Source organism: Plecotus auritus (genome assembly GCF_963455305.1).
Source record: "Plecotus auritus genome assembly, chromosome: 2".
Classification (NCBI taxonomy): domain Eukaryota; kingdom Metazoa; phylum Chordata; class Mammalia; order Chiroptera; family Vespertilionidae; genus Plecotus; species Plecotus auritus.
Genome location: NC_137771.1, coordinates 59,525,067 through 59,549,439, shown reverse-complemented (window position 1 = coordinate 59,549,439; position 24,373 = coordinate 59,525,067). Strand labels below are relative to the sequence as shown.

Genomic DNA, 24,373 nt, shown 5'->3' with positions numbered 1-24,373 from the left:
ACTAGAGATGTCAATCGGACATCCTTAGCACTGCTGTGGAGGCAGGAGAGGCTCCCACCACTGCTGCTACGTATGCCAGCTGTAAGCCTGGCTTCTGGCTGAGCAGGGGGAGCGCACTGACCACCAGAGGGCAGCTCCTGCATTGAACGTCTACCTCTGGTGGTCAGTGCACGTCATAGCAACGCATCATTCCACCATTTGGTCGATTTGCCTATTAGCCTTTTATTATATAGGACTAGAGGCCTGTTGCACGAAGATTCATGCAAGAATAGGCCTGCCTGCCCCTGGCTTCGCTCCCGGGCTGCAAGTCCTCGCTCACGGCTGGAGCGCCGCTCCTGTAGCTCCCTCTATCTCCCAACCTCCCCCTCATACCAGGTGTCCCACCTGGCTGCTCCACCCCTGCATATGCAAATTAACCTGTCATCTTTATTGGGTTAATTTGCATACTCTTGATTGGCTGATGGGCATCGCGGAGGTACAGTCAATTTGCGTATTTCTCTTTTATTAGTGTAGATAAGCAGTTTTTATTTCTACAAGATACAAGATTAAAGTATTCACCATTCTATTAATAAATAATTATTAAAACATAGTTCATTAGGTATTGTGTTATGATTTCTTAATATATATATATGATAAAGGGAACTACTATTTATTGAACCATCTTGTAGTCTATGTGATCACCCCCGTCTATCTCTGTTCTTGTCTTCACAGCTTTTTTTTTTTTTATCCTCACCTGAGGATATGCTTATTAATTTTTAGAGAGAGAGGAAGGGAGAAAGAGAAAGAAAAGAAACATTGCTATGAGAAACATTGATTGGTTGTCTCTCATAGCGCCCCAACTGGGGATTGAACCCACAATCTAGGTATGTGCCCTGAATGGGAATCAAATCCACAACATTTTGGTGTACGGGACTATGCTCCAACCAACTGAGCCACCCAGGCAGGGCTTTACTACTCTATATATCATTCATTGTGCACTAACTACACTGATTTCTACATGTTTCTGGAAAGTCCCTGTTCAGTCTCACTTCATAGCTTTCTCATTTTCCATTCCAAGTCTCTGGGACCTTCTCTTCCCCAGTCTCCAGAGCTCATGCTCTCACTACATTAAGGTATTCACTTAGATATAATCTCCCCGGAGAGGCCTCCTCACATGAAACTCCATACTACTTTCTTTCTCCTTTCCCTGGTTTATTTTTCTTGTTTAACAATTTCTTATCTCCTCATGAGAATGTAAGGTCAACAATACAGATACTTTTTCTGTTTGTTCAGTATTGTATTTTTAGTACCCAGATCAACAATTAATATCTATTGTATAAATATCATATAATTATGAGTGTCATGCACTCTTCTGAATGATACATAAATGATCTAATTTGATAAATCATTTTCACAATTTTGTGACAGAGTCGATAAAATATGGCATTGTTGCAATGTTAACTTCAATTTTCCCATATAAAAGCATCCTACATTCATTAGCATTGACTTATGCTTAAATTTTTAGACATGGTTTTAGTTATATTGATATGCAAATGGTATTTTAAATATTACAAAGTGATGCCATATGTGTAACTTATTCTCTTTTTTCCATCAGTAAAATGTCTCTTTTTCAGACCACAGATAAGTATAGGAGTCAATGTGCATTTTGGAACTACTCCCCTGACACCATGAATGGCAGCTGGTCCTTAGAGGGCTGTGAGCTAACATACTCCAATGACACCCACACTTCTTGCAGCTGTAATCATCTGACACATTTTGCCATTTTGATGTCTTCTGGTACTTCCATTGTAAGGCAATTTCCTACTAAATATTTATAAGTCACCATGTGTTCTTTTTGTGTCATTTAAGAGAATAATTACTTTATATATATTTTCTTTGGGTGTAAATAGCATATTTCATTAATGGATGAAACTCCAACATTATCTTTTTATAGTCTTTGCTTTTGTTTTTCTCACCTGCCTTCTATGACATATCTAGACTGAATTTTAGCTTATTTTTATTCTAGGACTTACCTGGTCTGTGAATATGTAGTAGATTGTGTGCTAATATTGATGCATTGACTCTTTGTTTTCAATGGTCCCTTTAAAGGCCACTTATACATTCTAATGTATACTGGACTTTAAGGATTTTTGGCTTTGTATACAAAGTTTATTCTTACAATAAAATTTAGTAAAAAATATTTGATACCTGGTCAATAAGAATTAGCACATTCATAGCTAATACCATGTTTTAATAGAATCCCACAAGATTTTTAAACATGAAAAATCTAAGGTGAATAGCGTTAGAATGTGTATGTTACATCAGTAATATCTTGCATTTACATTATATAATATCAATTTATATATCTGTTTGATAATCTTAATTGATTCATTTTCACATAAACATATACAAAAAAAATCTTCCTAACCATAATACCAGTCATAAAGATGCTTTCTTTTCCTGAATGTTAAGTAAGCAAAGAAACTTCTATTCTGTATATAAAATATTAATATTCATCTAGTTATAATAAAACCAACCTTCTCATTTCAAAAATCTCTCAATTATACTTATTTGACACTATATGTTCAGCATTTCTAATACCTTTGTTAATGTGTTTTAGATGAATCGCTGCATAGAAATAAGAATTGGACTTACCACTGATAAATCTGTTTAAATTAACCATGTTCACATTACAATAATGAATTACCATTCTAATATCATGAAACTGATGATGATAACAGTATTAAACCATATACTAATATATATACTATGTCTAGAAAAAAATTCACTAATTATAGAACTGTTAAAGTGCCTCATGATTTATATCACATTCCTCTGAAAATATTGAGCATTTTCAAGTCATCTAAATGCACATTTGTATTTTTACAGTTTATGGATATTTTGATTAATGTTTCACCAAAAATGGAAGTTCATTTTATGGTGTAGTTCCTTTGACAAGCTACTGAGTTATTCTCTTAACAGCTTTATTATTATTTTCCCTTAGGGTATCAAAGATTATAATATTCTTACAAGAATCACTCAACTAGGAATAATTATTTCTCTGATTTGCCTGTCCATATGCATTTTTACCTTCTGGTTCTTTAGTGAAATTCAAAGCACCAGGACAACAATTCACAAAAATCTCTGCTGTAACCTATTCCTTGCTGAACTTGTTTTTCTGGTTGGGATCAATACAAATTCTAATAAGGTATGTAGATCTCCTTTACTCTCTATTTTTATTTTCTAAATGTGTAGTTTCCTAAGTATATATGTCATAGAAATATGAGTTATAATTAAGGGTTTAATGTGGAAACACAATATATACTTTGTTCTTAAGTATTTTCTAAGTTTAATAATGCTAACATATCTAAGCAATCTGCCTACCAATTCCATTAACTAAAATGTCCTTCATTATGAGGAACTATTGGGGCAAATGAAAACTTTGCAAAAATGTTTTGATTTTACATGGGCATTAAACAAAGGCAGGAGGAGAGAACTGGAAATAAAGTTTATCTTAACACAGGGACTGAACATAAAAGCAGCAACGATTCATAGGTTGAAATATGATATATCGGATCTACCTAGTTACTACACTTTATTAACTACCCACTACCCATTTTCACTATTATTGACTGAGGGCCTTATAAAATAGTCTTCCATATTGTGTTTAGTCTGGGTCCTCCTTGAAACAGACACTAAAATGGAATCAAACATGTAATGCCTTTATTAGATGAAATGACTATGAAAGAAAATGAGAAGAGAAAGACTTGGAGAGAGATCAGACTAAGATGCAGGTCTGATCCCGAGTGAAGGAGAAAGGAAAGCAAGAGGGGTGGGTGGCAGCCTTTTACCCAGCAGTGCATTCTTCTTCTTCTTTTTTTAACAACTTATCTAGTAATTTAATGCTAGAAATGAATTTCAGTCTCCTCTTTTCAGCTGTGTCCCATACCCAGCAGTACATTCTAAAGAAAGTTCAGCATGGTTGTTCAGGACTCCTTTCAGAAGACCTTGAGCCAAAGTCACATGACAAAGAATCCTCTGTCTCTCAGAAAACAGGAACATCTTAAAAGCCTGCGGTGCCAGGTCATGGGCTGGCAGCAGCCCAGGGGAAACATAAGCACAGCAATGGTTTTCCTAGTGCAGCAGCTGGAGCCCCAGGTCAGCTGCTCTTCTTGCGGGTGGACACTGGAGAAGGGCATTGTCATGGCCATGGGGCCAGCTGCTCTTGCTGCAGGTGGAGCCTGGATAAGTGCATGGTCATGCCAAGGAATATGAAATTGCCTCTCTTTCTCCATTGTTTCTAGAAATCTTTCAAGTATTAAACTAACCATTGGCTACCCAGGTTTTCTTCTGAAGTAGATGCGGCAAAGCATCTATTTTAAATAATACACATTAGACATGCCTGGTGTTTGTTTATTTGCTTGTTTGTTTGTTTGTTTTCCAGTGGTAGTCAGGACACCTCTCAATCTCATATGTCTACTTTATATATCTATTCTTATAAAGTGTTTCTTTTTCATTCTATTCCATCTAGCAAATTCTTCCCATTTTCAAGCCATATTTCATATTTCATGTCCTCACTAAAGTGGTTCCCAAATTTTCATCACCACTGATCTCTGTTCACAACCTTACATAGTACTCTCCAATGTATTTTAGTATGCAATCTCATTTATGCTTGAATGATACTGTTTTAATGAATGCAATCTCTATATATAAAAGCCTAAGGGACCAAACGACCAAACAACCGTTAGGCTGGTCGCTATGATGCACACTGACCACCAGGGGGCAGGCACTCAATGTAGGAGCTGCCCCCTGGTGGTCAGTGCACTCCCACAGTGGGAGCACTGCTCAGCTGATGGACGGGTGCCAGACACCGGGCTAACAGCTGGTGAGCACAGCTGTGGCAGCGGCAGGTGCAACGGGGCCAGGATGAGTGGAAGCGGTGTGGCTCCTGGCCCAGGCTCAGGCTCCTCCCTGGACACCTGCTGCTTAGCGTACTACTAAATCCCCCGAGGGGTCCCAGATTGCAACAAAGCGCAGGCCAGGCTGTGAGACCCCACTGGTGCATGAATCTGTGCACGGGCCTCTAGTAGATATATAAGTATGTATTATGTTATTGCTCCTGTAATAGATTGTATTAGTTCTATTAATACAGAAGAGTGTAGCTACTTCTTTTGTTATTTCTATAAGCCTAACTCCAATAATAGATATGAAGTAATTACTAAAAAATAATATTTAACTGAAATCATCTCAAATTTACCTGGCAATCTTATAACTTAAAGTGATTCTTCAGTGGATATTTTGTAAAATATGTCATCATTTGTTTTACAAATGCAATGTTTGACACTTAATCAAGATATTATGGTTTGTTTAGCATAGTGTTAGAAATAATTTTTATCCTTTGAGCCTGAATAAAATAGAGTGAACGCATCTCCAAAACAGAAATCAACTTAAATCATAATATATTCACTAAGACATCATGGTTTACATGTAAATTCACAATTTATCATTTTGCACATTATGCAAGTGTATAACTAACTCTCTGGACAAAGACAGTAACTTAATTCTATCACAGAATTGGTGAATATTTACATTGATGAAGCACAGTCCTTTTAAGTCAGCTGTAAGTGGTCCATCTTAAAAAGCTGACACTTGCCAGGAATATTTTAATGGGATCAGGTATTATAAAATGTGATCTACAGAGAAAGTCAAGATTTTGTGATATGGTAATGTTTAAGCAAATATTTCTTACATGCCTTTTTTTTTTTTTTTTTTTTTGGTTTCTAGCTTTTTTGTTCGATCATTGCTGGTCTGCTGCATTACTTCTTTTTAGCGGCCTTTGCATGGATGTGCATTGAAGGCATCCACCTCTATCTAATTGTTGTCGGAGTTATCTACAACAAGGGATTTCTGCACAAGAATTTTTATATCTTTGGCTATCTCAGCCCAGCTGTGGTGGTTGGATTTTCAGCATCATTAGGATATAGATATTATGGCACCACCAAAGTGTAAGTTAAGATGATCTTAAAACATTTGAAATACAATTCTGAATATGCTTTGTATATCACTGAAATTTTTGTTTTGTTAAAGTACATACAAGCACATTCATAGATTTTTATCTATTATTTACTTTTCAGGTGTTGGCTTAGCACAGAAAACAACTTTATTTGGAGTTTTATAGGACCAGCATGTCTAATCATTCTTGTACGTATATTTAAAATTATAGCTAAAGTTAAAAAAAAAAGTGATAAAGAGGGCTTAAAATTTTCAGCCATTAGGCATTATTCTGAGGGGGATAAATGATTTTGAGCACTTTAAGTATATCACTTATTAACATTTAAATATATTATATCCCTATGAGAAAAATATATATGCATCTTAAATTCAAATCTATTACAATCATTTATCCCTCCTGGGGGAGGATATATTTCTGCATAACATATAGAAAAAAAACATTTCCCACTTATCAGTAGTATCTCAGCATACCTCAATACCTAGAATGTTCCAACCAGCGGATAATATGGCATTTCACATGTGTTTGTTACTTTATATTTTATCGATGATCAGTGAACTTTGAAGATTAGACTGTCATCTTTATAGTGTTATCATCCTGTGTACCCTGTTATCATGAAAGTGATTTTACACTAAATTGCAACATCTGAGGAAAGAACCCTCTATTTCTCATGAGCAGACAAGTCATACTGATAGTCCTTTTTCAGCTAGAAAGAGGGCCTTTTAATTCTTATCGGAAGTGGTTTCAAACCTACAAATGTGGCAGGTGTTATATGTTCCATTCTAAATAAAAACATTTTTATATGTCTCAGGAGCATTTTAAGGGCTGTAAGTTTTCAAAGCCATTCTGAATATAATAGTCTGTCAATGAATCTGGGAGGTCAGGCAAGGTTCCAAGATGAAATGAATTGTCGGTGGAGGAGTTATGACCATATTTTGGACAACTTTGTCCCCTATGTTTTGACCATAAGCTAACTAGCTATTTTTAAAAAATGTTTTCCCTCTCACTATTTCCCCATGTGTTTTTATTGTTCTGAGGAAGCTGCTAAATGGAGAAAACTTGAAATACAAAGCAGAGAATTTCCGTCAAGGTTTATTTTTTAATGATGTGGGTGAAATAAAATTTCAGACACCACATTTTTTTCATTGTCACATAAAATTGTTTATCATTTTCACAAAAAATCTAGTAATATAAAAAGAAACCATTGACTAGATTTTAGCTAAAATTATTTCAGAGTTAGTGTATTATAGTGTCCCATTCACATATTTTCATATGTCATCCTGATATGAGTATTTTGTGTGAAGACATGTTGTATGTATTCTAATTTTACCAAATTACTCTACAGAATGGACTATCTCTGACATTTTTTCATACAAGTGAAAGTTCTGTGGATCAGTGATTCTTGTAGTTTAGATGAAAAGTAGAAAGTTAGAAAGTGTACTGAAAACAGGAAAAATAGCAGCCTATATAAAGTAAAAAAGAGTAAGTGTTCCCTGAAATTTTCTTTTTTTTTTTTTTTTTTTTTGCTTTTTCTTATATAAAGGAAAAAAACCTGAGGACTGTTTTATAGTAAAGTCCACAGACTTTAGATGGGCTTATCTAAAAATGAATCTTGCAAACTTTCCCAGAAACCTAAATGAACAACGTCACACTGTCCTAGTTTGGAATTAATGAACCAATTTATCTTTCATACAGTTTCAATATGTAATTATTCCTTTCAACCAGAGGGTCAAGCTACTTAAGAAATGTATGAGGCAGCTCAGTTTTACTCTAAAATTGTTTATCATTTGTATTATCTTTAAAAACTGCAGAAATTCCTTAAATAATTACTGGATTGAAGTGAATTCATTCACTCTAGTTATTCCTGACTTTCTGTGCTAATGCTGGCTTTTTTCATTCTCATTTTTCTTTTCTTCATACTGTTATTATTACTAGTACTACTGCTATTATACTGCCGTATAACAAAAAAAGTTAGGTGAAACTTTTCTCACAGTCCTGAAACAATTTTCAGTCCAAAGATTAAAGAAAAGAAATATTGAGTGCAGGCATTTGGAAAAGAGCCACCAGCAGGTTGGGTGGCTTCCCATGGGTCTTACAGAGAGACTGTAGGAACACCTCTAGCACAGTAAGAGGACTGGAGAGAGGGCCAGGATAGTGGCTCAGACTTAGGAGTCCTTGGCCTTTGGGAGAGTAAATATTCTGTATGAAAAAGTTTTCTTGCCTGTGAGAAGAAACTTAGGTGCTCCCCTTTCTCCTAAAGACAAGCTGTGGAGGAACATTCAAAAGGTTTGTAGAAAATGGAATCAGAAATAGTAAAATTATCACCCTGATCACACATTGAATGCTAGTGTGACTCTGGAATTTTCATGATGAGCACATTTTTATGGGAGCTTGACCTTTGTCCCTTGACAGTGGACCAAACGTGAATATAAAGACTAGACCTGCTTTCATTTGGAGTTTCTTGCAAGCTTCATGCTTACTGCAGTTTCCCTTGACAGCAGGGAAGGATAGGATTATTACATAGCTTGCCCAGGAATAAAATGATGGGGGAACACACAAAGCTATTAACTGTTCTACACGCACAGAAAAGTTAGACAAGTGGAGAGAAGTTGTAGGGCTGCCCGGAAGGTTGCCAGGTCAAGTGAAGTTATGTACAACTAAAAGAATGGGTTGAATAGAGGTGAGGTTAAATGGTGACGTGGCTGCCCTTCTCTGAAGAATAGAAGGAGCCAAGATGTAAAGGAAATACTGTAAACATCAAGACAATCACATTTACTATCTAAGTGGAGATCATCACATAAGCCAAGATTACCAGCAGTAATAAAAACGAAAATAAACCAAAGTGATATCATGAAGCTTCCTCCATCACCAAGAGGTGATTAGAGCCTTCTAGCCCCAAAAGCAGAGTTGAGCTTTGTTAATGAAGAAACAGTATGCTGCCTTCACACTCATCTATACAGATCTAATTCTTGAAAATCATCTATACTAATAAAAGGAAAAGATGCAAATTGACCGTACCTTCATGATGCCCACCAGCCAATCAGGAGCAAGCATGCAAATTAACCCAACAAAGATGGAGGGTTAATTTGCATATGCAGGCGCTGAGTGCCCCAGCGGCTCTGGGCCTCTGGGCAGTGTGGGAAGGTGGAAAGGCAGCGCAGGGCCAGAATGAAGGCAGAAAGGCGGTTCTGGCCGGAGCGAAGGCGGTGCCGGCAGCCAGGGGAAGGAAGGCCCATTCTTGCACGAATCTTCATGCATTGGGCCTCTAGTCATTCTATGATTGGGAATATTCTAGTAGGCAAGGATGTCAAGCCCTATCATTAAGTTTACCATATTACTTGGGTGGTGTGGATATGATGGGAAAACAAAACAAACATACATTATCCCAAATCACTGTAGTATTAATGAGGAGAAAACAAAACAAATGATAAAGAACAATATATAATGAAGTATAAGTGATACTGACTTGATATGGGAGAGATTAATATGGGATATAATAATTATTCAAGAAAGCTTCATTGAGAGGGAGGGACTTGTTTGTGGATGGGGCAAGAAGCAGATTCTGCTTCACATGCAATAGATTCTAGGTGTGGACTTAAGTGTCTACCAAGCTGCTTGTATACTTGCCAGATTTCCTTTTAAAGAAAAGCAAAGGGCACAAACAAAATAGTAACCATTGTAAATAAAATGATACCATACAAAATTATCATCTGTGTTATTAAAAATATTCAAGAATCATATTTCATATTTCATCACTCCCTTGTCTAAATGTCATCATTTATCAAAATTTTACCTTTATAAATGTACCTGTACCTGTTTCTTCTCTATTTTCATAGTCAAACCATTGTTATCCTTTATTAAGATTGTAATATTACTAATAGAATTTTTAAATGTATAATTTTTTGAGCAGCAATTGCTTTTGAAACACACAGCTAATATGTTAGTTAATAGTCAGTCTCCTTAAATCACTCACATTATTATCCAATTTTATAGTTAACAAAAAATAAGATTTGATTCAAATGTTAAGTCATTGGTCCAAGGTTCTAAGTCTACAGATAATATTGATGTTAGAACTTAAAATTTCTGTCTTAATCAAAAGCACACCTTTTCATTTTACTTTGCTTCTTTTGCAATTGTCTTCTAACCTATCATTCTGCTGCCATTCACTCCCATTTGCTTAATCTGTTTATAATAAACTCAGATAATGGGAATTATTTATAAGAAAAATAAGAATGTTAATGCTAAATCTTAATGTATTTCTAGCATTAATGTAAATATTCTCCATGTGTTAGCACATTCAATCTAATTATCAAACAACTCAAAATGGCTGTGTGTATGTGGGCACACACACCCAATTTGTTTTATTTTGAAGTTGGATAGATCAAGGCATAGAGTGATTGCATATCTTACCCAACATCTAGTAATTACCTGAGCTGGAACTCACATTCATGAAACTTAATCTATGGCCTATTTTCCTAATCCCAGTTCTGATAGTTTTTTGCCAATAGACCAAATGCCATAGGCTAGTACATAAAACTCTCAGAAATCTAGCTGAACCTTGCCTATCTTCAGCCTTTTTTCGCACTGTATATCCCCCCCAAAACAACTCCTCCAAGAACTTTATGCCCCTTAGAATAGTTGCTATTCCTTGGATATTTTCTTGGGCCTTTGCAATCAATAATCCTGCCACTTTCTGCAAAATTTTTCTGCCTAATAGCTTATCATTAATTAATACACCACTTGGTGAAAACCTTTCCAGGTTTATAACTAATCTACAGAGTAAGGACTAGGTGATATTTGCTTGCTTTTATGAATGGAGCACTGGCGCATGTCTGGTTTGGGATCCAATATAATAAAAGGCTAATATGCAAATTGACCAAACAGCAAACGACTGGTCACTGTGATGCACACAGACCACCAGGAAGCAGACACCCCCATGGGGAGCAGGCTTAAGCTGTCATTGGGCATCCCCTGAGGGCTCCCAGACTGCGAGAGGGTGCAGGCCGGGCTGAGGGACCCCCCCACCCTGAGTGCACAAATTTCATGCACCTGGCCTCTACTTATAATATAAAATGCCTTTTAAACAATATGTAAACTAGTAAAAACTGAGTTAGTTCAGCACTGATAGTTGTTTCAAAGGAACATTCAAGCATTTCATCTATTCTGATAACTGTGAGTGATTAGGTATTTGAGTAGCAACATTTCCTGCATTGATCAAATGAAAGTACTTCCCCAGGTATTGGCTCATTAATAATAAGGATCTCTCAGAATTCTGAAGTATGAGCAATGACCCCACTAATTCCATCTACGAATCACCACATTTAGAATGGTAAGGTTGTAACTATACATGAAAATGTCTAGCCATGCTTTTGAAAGATTGCACTGTATTAAAAAAAGGCTTCTAAATCTTTGTAAAGAAAGCTGCAAACTGAAGATAATTTCTTTCTTTCTTTGACATTTTTCATCTTTAATGCTGTATTCTTTCAACTAAAATCATGCAAGGGATTAGGATCAAGTACAAAAATATAAAATAGAATTTGCAAAAATAATTTAACTTTTAAGTAGAAATTGAAGTTTTCCATAGACACGTTCAATATTGAAGAATAGAGTTTCCTTGATTGAAGCAAATACTAATTAAACTATGTCTAAATAAGGTATTTTCATTATATAATATAAGCTTTCATTTAAATTCAAATTACAACTCTTATGATTGAGTCTTTCTATATTACTACTCTTACCCACTTCTTCTCAAGTTTGGCAGAACTGCACTTAGTTGTTTATAGTGGCCTCCTCTAGTCGTTCTGTCCATGTCTACAGTACCTTAATTCCCTTTCACCAGGAAACACCTAGTAAAACCTACTCAAAGTTAATTCCTCACATAATGCTTACAAGATGGACATGTTTATATATATTTATTATTATGTGATGCATTCTTAATACATTTTTTAATTTCACAAATTTCCCACGCTTGAATAAAAATGAAAACATCACAAGACTGTGTAAAGTAAAAAGTGAACATTTCACCACATACTCGTATTCTCAATGACTACTCTTTTTCTTAGTGGTTACTCTGGATCCCTCCTGACCTTTTCTATGGCACACACACATATAAATTTATTTACATAAATTTAAGAAAGAATTTTGTTTATAAATTCAAGCAACTTGAATTATTTATAACCTGCAATATATCATATTAATCTTTGTTAGAATATACAATTCTACCATTTCTTATCATTGCCTACTATGACTGTGCTCTAATTTATTTAACCTCTTCTTTACTAATGAACATTTGTTTCAAATAGTTTTTTATTACAAATAATTCTGAATAGAGAATAATTCTTGTTCCAATATAGTTACATATATACATAATGTAAAATTGTTAGAAAGTGCTTCTTAAAAGTAGAAATGCGAGTAGAGGCAGATTTTTAAATTTACAAATTGCCTTTGAAACATTTACTTCAATTGATACTTCCACCAACAATATGAGAATGTCCTTTTTCTGACATTTTTGCCAACACTACATATTGTCTACAGTGCTGTCTAAATGGCTAAATTAGAACTTAAAACTGAAGGAAGTATTTTGATAAACCACAGTGCTGCAATAGTGGCACCATTGACCAAAATTTTGGACCAACATTTTGTAGCAGCTGTCCTGTACATTATAGGGAGTTTAGCAGAATCTCTGGCTTCTTTTCACCAGATGCCAGTAGCACCACCACCATTATCTGTATATGACAACCCAGAATGCCTGCAGGCACACCAAATGTTCCATGGGGGACAATATCCCCATATCTATTCATTGGAAACCACTAGTTTAGACTTTGATATTAAGTGTCTTATATAAAAGTTTATTTTGCTGCTTGCTTTAAGTGGCATAAATATTTTAAAAAGAATTAAAATTATTGTTTGGGTAATGTCTTTTAGATGACCCCACTGAAGCTATATTAGAAACCCTACCCACTGTAAATTTTAACTGTTGTGGATAACAGCATTAACATTTTGATTACATGTTTTAATTTAATGGCATCATATTTGTTAGGTGCATCTTTTCGTGACCTCTGTAGTTTAAGGTGCTTTAATATTCTAACCTTTCCTCCATATTATGTATTACTAAACATTTTAGTACGTGTAACATCTTGCTACTTTTTTCATAGTATTCTGACCTTCTTGAAACAATAGGTAGCTGGGATTTTAAAAGAAAAAGTGGAGTTTAAAAACATCTTAAATAATGCATTTGTAGTTTTCAATGTATTCCCATATATGGGAATTATATTCTTACTGGAAATACCTTCACAGATAATCTCCTTGGGACTCATACTAAAAATTTTATAAAAATTTAATAACTTCACATAAATTAGAGATAAAAAAACTGAAAAAAAATTCCTTAGGTTTCCCAAACCCTATTAGAAATAACTGGCCATGATGAAGTTCATCATTGATATTTTTTATAATCATAGCTTTACAGTGAGGGGTGCTGTATGATGAAAGGGAAACTATGGATATTGATAGAGCAAGCTAGTCCTTAGAATTGTTCTTTACTTTACATTTGTATAATCTTCTAATCTTTACAAAACCCTTTAACATCTTAGTTAATACAAACATCAGTAGTACATCAAAACAAAAATAGTAATAGCATTTTGTAAGAGATAATGTTTTTTTTTATTTTCACTAGATTTCGTGACTATAATTTTGACTAATGAATTTATATATACAAATGGGTGTCCTGCTATTTATGGCTTTTTAAGGAATTGTATTAATTCCTTGAGAAGGCCTGGTTACACTCAAGCAAATTATGTGTGTTCTTATGTATCTAATAGACAAAACCTCCAAGCTTCTATTCATTTAGAACTTATAAAAACCCTTAAATTTGGCCAAGAGCACACTGCATATTCTGATCATTCTTATACTTTTTAAAAATATATTTTTTTATTTCAGAGAGGAAGAGATAGAAACATCAATGATGAGAGAGAACCATTGATTGGCTGCCTCCTGCACGCCCCCGACTGGGGACTAAGCCCGCAACCTAGGCATGTGCTCCAGACCAGAATCGAACCCAGGACCCCTCAATCCACAGGCTGGCACTCTATCCACTGAGCCAAACCAGCTAGGGCCTTATACTTCTGATCATCCTCCCAGCATAAGTTTCCTTGCCCAAGCTGATCTGCAAGAAGTGAGCAAGGCCTTCTTTGAATCAGTATTTATTAACATTTATTAACATTCTTATTCTACACATCTGAAAATATTTAATATTCTCTATATTTATTATATCCTTCTATTCCCTTCAGTATTTCCTGTAAAATATAAATTACTCATTTTGAAAGAATGGACTATCTGTGTGGCTCTGTCTTGATTTCCGTTTCTCATATGAAAATGTTGTGTCTAGTTTCAGGGCTTCCCAATAAAAGAATATTTAAAATTCCTTCTGGTGAAAAAAATATTCCTCCTGATGGTATTAGATAGAAAATAAAAAAAGCCCAAGTTGTTCGATGTTAGGGCACATCCTTTAGTCAGTACATTTTAATTCACACTATTTCAGTGAGAACCACCATTTTATCTGTATTTTAATTAATCAGAAACTTGGAGTGCTTCAACAATTTACTCAGGATCACGCAACTACTAACAGGTCAAGGCAAGCTCAATGATTTGCAAATTCTCATTCTGTGCTGTTTCACTACCACATAGCCTTTCCTCTTCCCACACACAGGAGATTGAAGGGAATATCTTTGTTAGGTCCATGAAACACTTGTTCCTATCTCCTGAATTCCACAAATGGGTTCAGGGTGAATTTTGAGAGACATGGCAACCGCAGACCTTCTAAAAGTTATTCATAAACTTTCAGTTCTTAATTTTACTTAGCAAAGATGTCAGAATAAATTACTTTCCATCTTATTGAAAATGAAGGAACTCTTGAATTTTTCTTCCCTCATTTTGTATCGCTTTATCTAAATACCTGTCAAGACTATCCCACAACTAAACAGAATATCCCATCTAAAATCCTGACTGCATCAGATTATAGATCAATATATGGAATACGTACATTGGATGTTTACTGTATTTAAATTGATAGGTATCATTAAGCAATTTCCAATGCCCTGTATAACATTTAATTGCTCAAATCCTTTTAAAAAATTTTTTTCTAAGACAGAAAAAGCTAAAAGGTGAATTAAAAGCTTCATCCATTTAAATTGTCCTTAATCTTATATTTCTAATGAACAGTTATTTTCTTCGGGGTGTGTGGGGGGGGAGTGTGTGTTTTTGGAATCTTTGAAAAATCTTTATGATTTTCTCTACTTAATATTAACCTATTCATATAGGTAGTATTAAATCAAAATAAAAGTTCAGGTAGTATAAAAAGAAAAAAACTGGGGAAAAATAGGTACAACATTTTGAATATTTCAGAATATTTGTTAAGTATTAAAGTCCCAAGTAAGGCTGTGCTTGTAAGTAAGGGGGGATAAATGGAGAAACCTTGCTCTCAAAAAACATCCCAAGGAGTCATGTGCAAGTAACTGTAAGACAATATATCGGTAAGTTTGAAGCAATATTTTGGAAAAGCAAAGCTGAACATTTCTTCAGCCCTATTTACATGTTTCTTGACTTTACATTGCTCTTGGGGTCAAGTCTAAAACTTTTAACAAAGCCAGTGATAAGAATTATATTAGTTTATTATCAAACTTTGTTCATTTTGAGAGTGATAGTGGGTGATAAAAGTACTTCAAACTGATTTCATTGTATTGATAGGCCTATAAAACATCTCATTCAAAAATCTATTTTGAAAGTAATTTTTTCTACAATGAAAAAATTATCTGGAATAGAGCACTATGTGCCTGACAATGACAGCATTTGGAATCTTCCTTCCACTGCTCCCTGACACGGAGGAGGTAGTTGTCCCCAACCACTAAGTGTATTTGAACGCAAACTGATGCTCACACCATATCTGGATAGGGTCTGGAAAGAGAAGTGAGATATCGCTGATTATCTTTCATATTTCAACATTCAAGTTAGAATGATCACTGCACATGTGAGTCTCACACAGTCACTAAAACACTGCAGGAACTGGAAGTGGAGCTTACCAAACATACCTGAGCTTGTCTAAAATGTAAGCAAATTAAAAAACCCAGATAAATGCTGAACTGAACAGAACACACGGCAACAGACATGAAAAATACTGGCCCTGGCAAACAGGGATAAGGTGGACACTCTACCTTTGAGGCACCTATGTTCTGGCACCTGCTGCTCAACCTCGTCTCACAAGACAGTCCCATAGACCTTTGCAGCTTAATCACACTGGCTGCTTCACAGCTTCTCAGAGGTTCCATGTATCTTCCCACGTCAGCACCTCTGCACCAAAACACTCCCTGTGGCCTCCCTCTAGCCACCCTTTTATTCAGTTAACTCCTGTTTCACTTTCAGATATCAGTTCAAACTATACTTCCGGAGGAAGTCCTCCTGGCTCAGCTCACCAGTCCAGATATTTTTGTCACATGCTGTCATAGAAGCTCATTATTTTCTTTGGAATACTTTCCTCAATGTAAAATTACACATTAGTGTGAATCACTGATTAATAACTGATTCATATCTGTCTTCTCCAGGAGACTAAGTGCTGTGAGAGCAAAACCTTATGGAATTTTTCTCACCATATTATCCTTGAGTTTATCAGGTAGTAATCACTCAAGTAATATTGTTGAATTAATAAATAAATGATGCAAGCATAGTAGTTAGTCAAAAGTGTCAATTTCTTTCCCTAAAGGAAATTTAAACAAATCATATTTTCTTGAGAAGACTTCACATAAGAAATAACACAGGAAGCATTAATTATAGCCTATCATCCTTTATCTCTCTTTTTTTTTCCCCCTTAGGAATGATTGCTCTATCTATCATCTATCTAACATTATCTGACTATCTATCTACCTACCTATCTATATCCACCTATCTATCTATAGCATGCTTTCACTAGGAATTTAATTGGCATTTTATGTTTAACTGAATAAAATGAAGTCTTGGCCAAATAATGGCAGAGGTTTTCAAAAACAATATAATTGGCAAAAATCCCACACCATGGGTTCTTTCTATGCACTGGATTTCTAATATGTAAATGAAGACCATGATGCCAACTCTATATACACTGCTACTATTTTAAAAACAAATTAAAATTGAAAGAATAAAAGTAACCTTTATACGTCGAAAATAAAATTTTTAATAATTTAGGGAACAATTATGTCTCTTGTATTTTTAGTACAATTTAAATTTAATTGTGCAATTTCTATCTTAGATGCTGAATAACAATGAAATATTTCATATTTTTTATAAAATTAATTAATTTTTGCAAATCTCTGTTTTCATTTTATACCACATGTATATAGTGTATAAGGAACATTTTTCCTTGCTTATGTTAACAAGAGATTTTATGACTCAGTTTTCATTATTGCATTAAATCAAACAATTGCTGGAAATACTCTTCACATATTGTTTTTCTCCTTTACCTTTGTTCCTTTTCTATTATCTTTCTATGACTTATAACCATCTAGAGTTAAAATAAGCTATAAAAATAAGCCTATGACATTCACTTAGACTTATGAAGGTCACTTTATCCTTTATTTTTATAAATTTTTAGTTCTCTCTACCTTTTGATTCTGTTTTAGAGACCAGTAAATTATTTTTAACTTCTAAAAAAAAAATCAGCTATTAATATATTCCTAATGCAAACATGTTAAAAAGATGAAGTGTAAATATTTTAATGCCTAACATGATTAAATATTGGAATGGAATCTATAATAAACTAGAGAAATTATTTAGCTATTCATACATCAATAAATGTATAATTTTTTATCTTAAAAAATTATATATGTTTACTAGTTTGCTAATATTTTATGCACATTACATTATATATTATGCAGGGTAGGGCAAAAGTAGGTTTATAGTTGTGAGTAATCGAAACACAAAATTCTTTTATTATTATTTATTAATTACTAGAGGCCCGGTGCATGAATTTCATGCACAGGTGCGATCCCTAGGCCTGGCTGGCGATTGAAGCGTGAACATCTGGCATGGAAGGGCAGGTCTCAGCTGACCTCTGGGCAGCACCTGGGCCCCTGGGCCCCCACGCACCCCCCTCTGCCTGAGTCATCTGGCCCCCGCCCAGCCCCCTCAGTGTCTGGGAGCTGAGCGGCAGCCTTACCCCCCACTGCCATTGCTGGCTGGTCGCTGTCTGCAGGGCAATTGGCCGGGCAATCGGGCCCCACTTGTACCTGGCACCACCTGCTCACCTGCTCCACCATCTCACCGTGATCCCAGGTCCCACTCTCATCAGGCCCCATTGGGTCTGGCAGCACCTCCACTGCTGCCCGCTGCCAGCGCCGCATCGCCAACGCCCGCCATGTTCCATTCTGCCCCTGGTGGTCAGTGCACGTCATAGCGAGTGGTCAAACTCCTGGTCGAGGGGACAGTTTGCATATTAGGCTTTTATTATATAGGATTGTATTCTTTTCCATATGAAAAACTGTCAACCTACTTTTGCTCAACCCTATATATAATGTATATTATAAAACACTTGAAAATATAGTCTAAAAGATTAAAGATGTAATGACAATATTTAAATATGTTAAATATGGTCCTCACTAAAATATTATTAGTATTTTATTTTTTAACAAAATATTGATTATGTTTTTTACACAGCAATCACAAGGTCTGGCCCTAAGTTCAGTTTATTTTAATACTTAATGGCTATCAGAGCTGAAACCTTACAAAGATACATTAAATCTGTGCTTTAGTATGAATGAATGGTGGACATACAACACTGACTCTGTTCTAATACTAATTTCTTCAGATCTGCAATAATGCTCCATAATTGCACTTTTATTATTTAAAAATATATATTTAAATCTATAAAGAAAATGTATGAAAATGTATTTGTTTGTGCCATAATATTTTCCATGTATTATTTCAGTTAACTTCATCATAAAGAACAGAACGTTTCTTTAATGGTACATGACATTTTTAAGCTCTCACTATTAAGTAGAAAACATTAAAAGAGACTTCAAAACATGTATCATTGACTTTAGAAAAATTATGTGTTTACTTGGTATGCATGACTTTAAATATGATTGAAAGCTGTGAATCTAAAAGCATATTTTGAATACCTATTTTAATAATTTGAATTTTTAAATAACATTTTATTAAATTTGATTAGATCTTCATGGATTTTAACCTGGCTGACTAACATGGACTTGCAAATCAGCTGGCAAATAACTCACTCTAGGAGTAGGAAAAATAACAGTTTTGCCATTTTCTCATTTGAATATTCATCAGTATGAATTTTAACCCACAGTGCACTTCGTGACATCTTGGGTCTTATTTTTGGCTTGTATCTTATATGTGACTCTATTTGACATGTTAAAAGCAGTGTCATCTTTATCTTAAGTAGTAAACCTTAATGTTCTCTTAGAAAAATATCAGTGGGAATTCTAATATGTTCTTCCTGTGCCCCAATAGATTATTGTGGCATTGCACTTTGGAATCCTCTAGCATGAACCCAGTAGCCATATTCAAACGCTAAGGGATAGCAAGCTCTGTTTTTCACCAGCACAGGAAGAATTACCACCTTCTTAGATCCTTTGACCACAGAGAACAATGAGGACAGGTATCTCCTTTGGGGATTGCTGGCATAACATACTAAATCCTGTTCAGTTTTAACACGATCTTCATCACTATTATCCAAAGTTCAATGAACCCTAATGCCAGTTAACTAACCACATCACTACTCATTAATGTTTTACTCTTCTATACTTAACCATTTCTAAAATGAAGTAACTGTTAGCAGTTAATATAATTGAATGTATAAACAGTTAAATTATTGAAATTTTAGATGTCAATTTAACTTCTCTTTATTAGTCCTTCATTTGTGGTTTGCTAGTTTTGTAAAGTTCTTAGGAGTATAAATTATGGAACCTGTCTACTGGGTATGAATTTTGGCTTGGCTACTTCCTAACCGTATCATCTTGGCCAAGTTATTTTACCTCTCTATGCCTCTGTTGCCATAAATGTTAAATAAATGTAATGATAATGATAATAAGAATACTTATCCCCTTAACTTGGTGCAACGATTAAGTGAATTAATAAAATAGAGGAGACTTGGAATAGTGTCTGGCATATAGAAAACACTCTTTTATTTCAGAATAACTATCCATCCAGTCATATACCCCAGTGGTTAATGAGCGGTGGAAGAACACTGCTGTCTTCTAAAGTGTAAACCTCAAGATGTTAGTGAAATATCATGAGTACTGTTCTTCCCAGAGTAATTTATAAAAGATGTTCTTAAGATATTTAGAGCCTACTTAAATATATTTGTTATATTTTCCGGTTGTTTCAGCTGTTTCAATGTTTCAGATTACTCTTAATATATGTATTTTTTTCATATAATTGTAGACTTCACTCCCATTTCTCTTTGGTCTGTTCTCTACTGAGCCTGGCGGTAACAACCTGAGCAGAGGAGTATCCCTTAGCTCTGTAGATACTGCCAAGGATGCTGAATCCCAAGCTTAGGGAATGTTAACAAGATGAGGTTTGGAGAAATGCTTCCTAGCAGTGTCATGTAGAGACAAAAGTGATCCCATTCTCTAATTCTGACCATAGGTCAACAAAAACTGTGGTATTATAACTTGTACATTTTTACTAAATATATATTAACACAATTTTACATCTAAGCCTTGAAAATTTTATTTCCAACTATCGCTTTATTAACTGTCACTTGCTAGCACAGCTTCACCATGCACAGGTGGAGTTCTGTCAAGTGTGGGTGTATTCTTTACTCAAACCTTTTAGATGTGATTTCATCTGCTATATACTTTGAGAATATTTTATCAATCTCAGTACACATGTTCCACAGCAGTTGCCACATCTGAAAATGTATCCATTCTTCATTTGAGATCTTTTTTCAAACAGTTATGGATCAGCCTATCTGGAGAGGGTGATGTCCTTGGGATTTTCTACTTAGAAGCCAGTGTCCTTAGAATATGAGAAGAATCAGATGTAAAAATAAATGGAAAGCTATGAAGTTAATGGTTGCCATACAAATCACAGGGTGGCCAGCTAATTTGAATAATGGTTGCTATACAAAACACAGTGTGACCAGTTAATTTGAATTTCAGATAAACAACAAATTGCTTAAAAATAATATGTTGTTTATCTGAAATTCAAATTAACCAGGAAACCTGTATTTTTACTTACTTATCTGGCAACCTGATGAGAATAGCCTATAAAGGAAGGTATTACAGACAAAAATAATTGACAAATACTTGAAATTCAAAATGCATTTCTGATTTCCTGGGAAGGAAGTCACTTACTAGTTAAAATTTATCTGGATCTTTTTACTTTAAGAAACATAGAAGCAGAATCCACAAATAATAAAGAAGATTTTATATAATTGACTACTCACCAAATATCTAAAACATTAATAATGAATGAGTTATTGATAACTAAGCATTTATTTGAAACTGGATTTTAAATTTATATTTAAAAAATAGGAAACACTTAAGTCTAGGGTATTTCACATGTATTTTTAACCCTGTATTAGTTTTCTATTGCTGTCTTTTATTACTACAAACTTAGTGGCTTAAACAACACAAACCTATTAGCTCACAGCACCGTAGGTCAGAAGTCTGGGTGTAGTGTGGCTCAGCTAGTTTCTCTGCATAGTTGCATTCGACTAAAATCAAGGCATCAGCCATTCTAGTAGCTCTGATGGAGAATTTATTTTCATGCTTAATCAGGTCACTGGCCAAATTCACTTTCATGCAATTGATTTCCTGGCTGGCTGTTGGACAAGTGTCATTCTCAACTTGTAGAGTCTCCCACATTTCTTGGCTCACTTTGTCTTCAGTCTTCTCTGACCTCTACTTCTGGCTCATCTCTCCTGCCTTCTCTTGTGCTGCATCTCAGGAAGTCTCTTCTGTCTCCCTCCATTGCCTTCAAGGGCTCACAGGTTTACATTGGGCCCATCAGGATGATGCCAGATGACTTTTTTATCTCAAAGTCCACAACCTTAATTTTATCTGCAAAATTCATTTTGCCATATTCACAGGGTCCAGACATTACGGTGTGGACATTTTTTGGAGTCTGGGACATTATTCTGCTTAATACATACTCCAATGCGATGTGATTTGCATTGTAACTAAGCATTTACATGAATTTGCCGAAACCGGTTTGGCTCAGTGGATAGAGCGTCGGCCTGCGGACTGAAGGGTCCCGGGTTCGATTCCGGTCAAGAGCATGTACCTTGGTTGCGGGCACATCCCCAGTGGGAGGTGTGCAGGAGGCAGCTGATCGATGTTTCTCTCTCATCGATGTTTCTAGCTTTCTATCCCTCTCCTTTCCTCTCTGTAAAATACCAATAAAATATATTAAAAAACAAACAAACAAACAAAAAAACCGATTTAAGCATTTACATGAATTCTTTTAATTGGGAAAGAATAAAAAAGGAAATCAGAAGACAAAGCTCTACTTGATTCCAATCTAGCTAGTACAGAATTTTTTTTTAAATTAAAAGATTATTTTATTTAATTTTAAAACTTAAATTGAAAACTACTTAGTTGTCTCTGCAGGGGTCTAGGGATTGAGAACGAGTCCATGTTTTTTCATGGTCTCTCAGAAGGCCAGGAAAAAAACCCACCTTTTGTCCTTAGCAGAAACAAATTTGTCCTGGGCCAGTTCATTTAAAGGCAATAAAACTACTTGAAAGGACACAGTACTTGTGATCATGACACATTCTTAAATGAACCAGATTCCTTTTGATATATATGAAAAATTAAAGCCTGGGTCTAAAAGTGCTGTAAGAGAAATTGTCTCATTCTTTTTGGTGAGATCTGACATCAGCATATAGATGGCCTCATCAATTATTGAGGAAAAGACTAAGAAAAGAAAAATGACTGATTGGGATGCCTCATTTTGAAGTTGAATGTGAAGCCCTTGGGTTGAATGTACCTTTATGTTGAAATCTTTCAGAATTAGCTCCCGTTCTCTCCAGCTCATCTCTTTAAATTTTTTGTTTAAAAAAAATAAGGCACTTAAAAATTTTATCGCACTCTCTGAAACATCAGAACATGTGTGCCAAACTTTGAAGTAACCACATATGTCAATGAAGTTAAGGAACAGATTTCTGTACAGATAAATACCCTTAAGATGAAGCAAGGGGAATTATTTTAAATTTAAAATATTACTTTTATTCTCAAGGGTTAACTTTTCATGACTTTGAATGACTTTTTCTTCACAGCTATTTTCATTCTCTTCTGTATTCTGAAGTGCAGCAATGAATTTCAGAGTTCTTGTGTTTGCCATGTAATGTCCTTGTCTTGTTTATTCCTGGAAAAGTATTATGAACTCCTAGTTGACAAGCTAAAACTGTTTTTTTTTTTAATTGAGACAAAGATGATAATGAATAACTTTGTTCATTTGCAACTCATTAATTAGCTCCTGTGCTTTTGTGGCATTAACACCTAGAGATAAATAATAAGGGAATCACAACTAATACAACTAGCACATGTATGTTTACACTAATGAGCAAAAGTGGAAATAATTTTAAAGGCACCATTTTCTGAAGGTTAGTATTAATGATTTTCAAATATTTTTAAAAATTATACATTCAAGTCAGTTATCAGTGATGTAACAATTGCCTGTAGCATAGTGCTAATAGTATTTTTCCAACTATCTAACCTAAAATGCAGATATTTCTCTATTCTCAGTCATTACTTCTGAAACAATTGTAAACTATTTCTTATCAGAAATAATTTTAATTCTATATAATTTTGTTTTGAACTTTTGTTTTTATTTCATATCAGACCATTCATACTTATTTCATAAAACATCCCCCCACCAAAAAAAAAAAAAAAAAAAAAGAGACATTTCCATACCATGTAAAATGCAGACTTTCAACTTAATTTCTACCTCTAAGTAAATAAGGCCATGTGCATTTAGGTGATATTAATTCTTTATTTACATTTTTAAAATCTATTATAAAAGGGACTTAAACTAGCATCCTATTCTATATAATAAAAGCCTAATATGCAAATTGTCCCCTCTGGTGGCCGTTCAATCAGGAGTTCGACTGCTCACTATGATGTGTGCTTACCACCAGGGGGCAGCATGGAACATGGTGGGTTTTGGTGACGCTGTGCTGGCAGCGGGCAGCAGTGGAGGTGCTGCCAGCCCCAATGGGCCCTGACAAGAGCAGGACCATGGTGGGATGGTGGAGCAGGTGAGCGGGTGGTGCCAGGTCAAGGTGGGGTGCCAGGTGGGGCTGCAGGGCTGCGAGGCTGGGGGTGCAAGCTGGGGCCTGATCTCTGCAGGCTACCCCAAGGGACCCCACCGGTATATATACTGGAGGCCCGGTGC

General features: G+C 35.2%; 1 protein-coding gene across 2 annotated transcripts in view; it reads left to right on the top strand.

The window, feature by feature from the left end:
- The window catches only part of ADGRL4 (adhesion G protein-coupled receptor L4), a 112,188-nt gene that overhangs the window by 78,788 nt on the left and 9,027 nt on the right, over positions 1–24,373 (top strand). For both annotated transcript variants that reach the window (XM_080654847.1, XM_080654848.1), the window contains exons 10-13: positions 1,614–1,787; positions 2,984–3,187; positions 5,764–5,984; positions 6,114–6,180. In XM_080654847.1, coding sequence (XP_080510973.1) covers positions 1,614–1,787; positions 2,984–3,187; positions 5,764–5,984; positions 6,114–6,180 — 666 coding nt within the window. The remainder of the gene's footprint in view (positions 1–1,613; positions 1,788–2,983; positions 3,188–5,763; positions 5,985–6,113; positions 6,181–24,373) is intronic.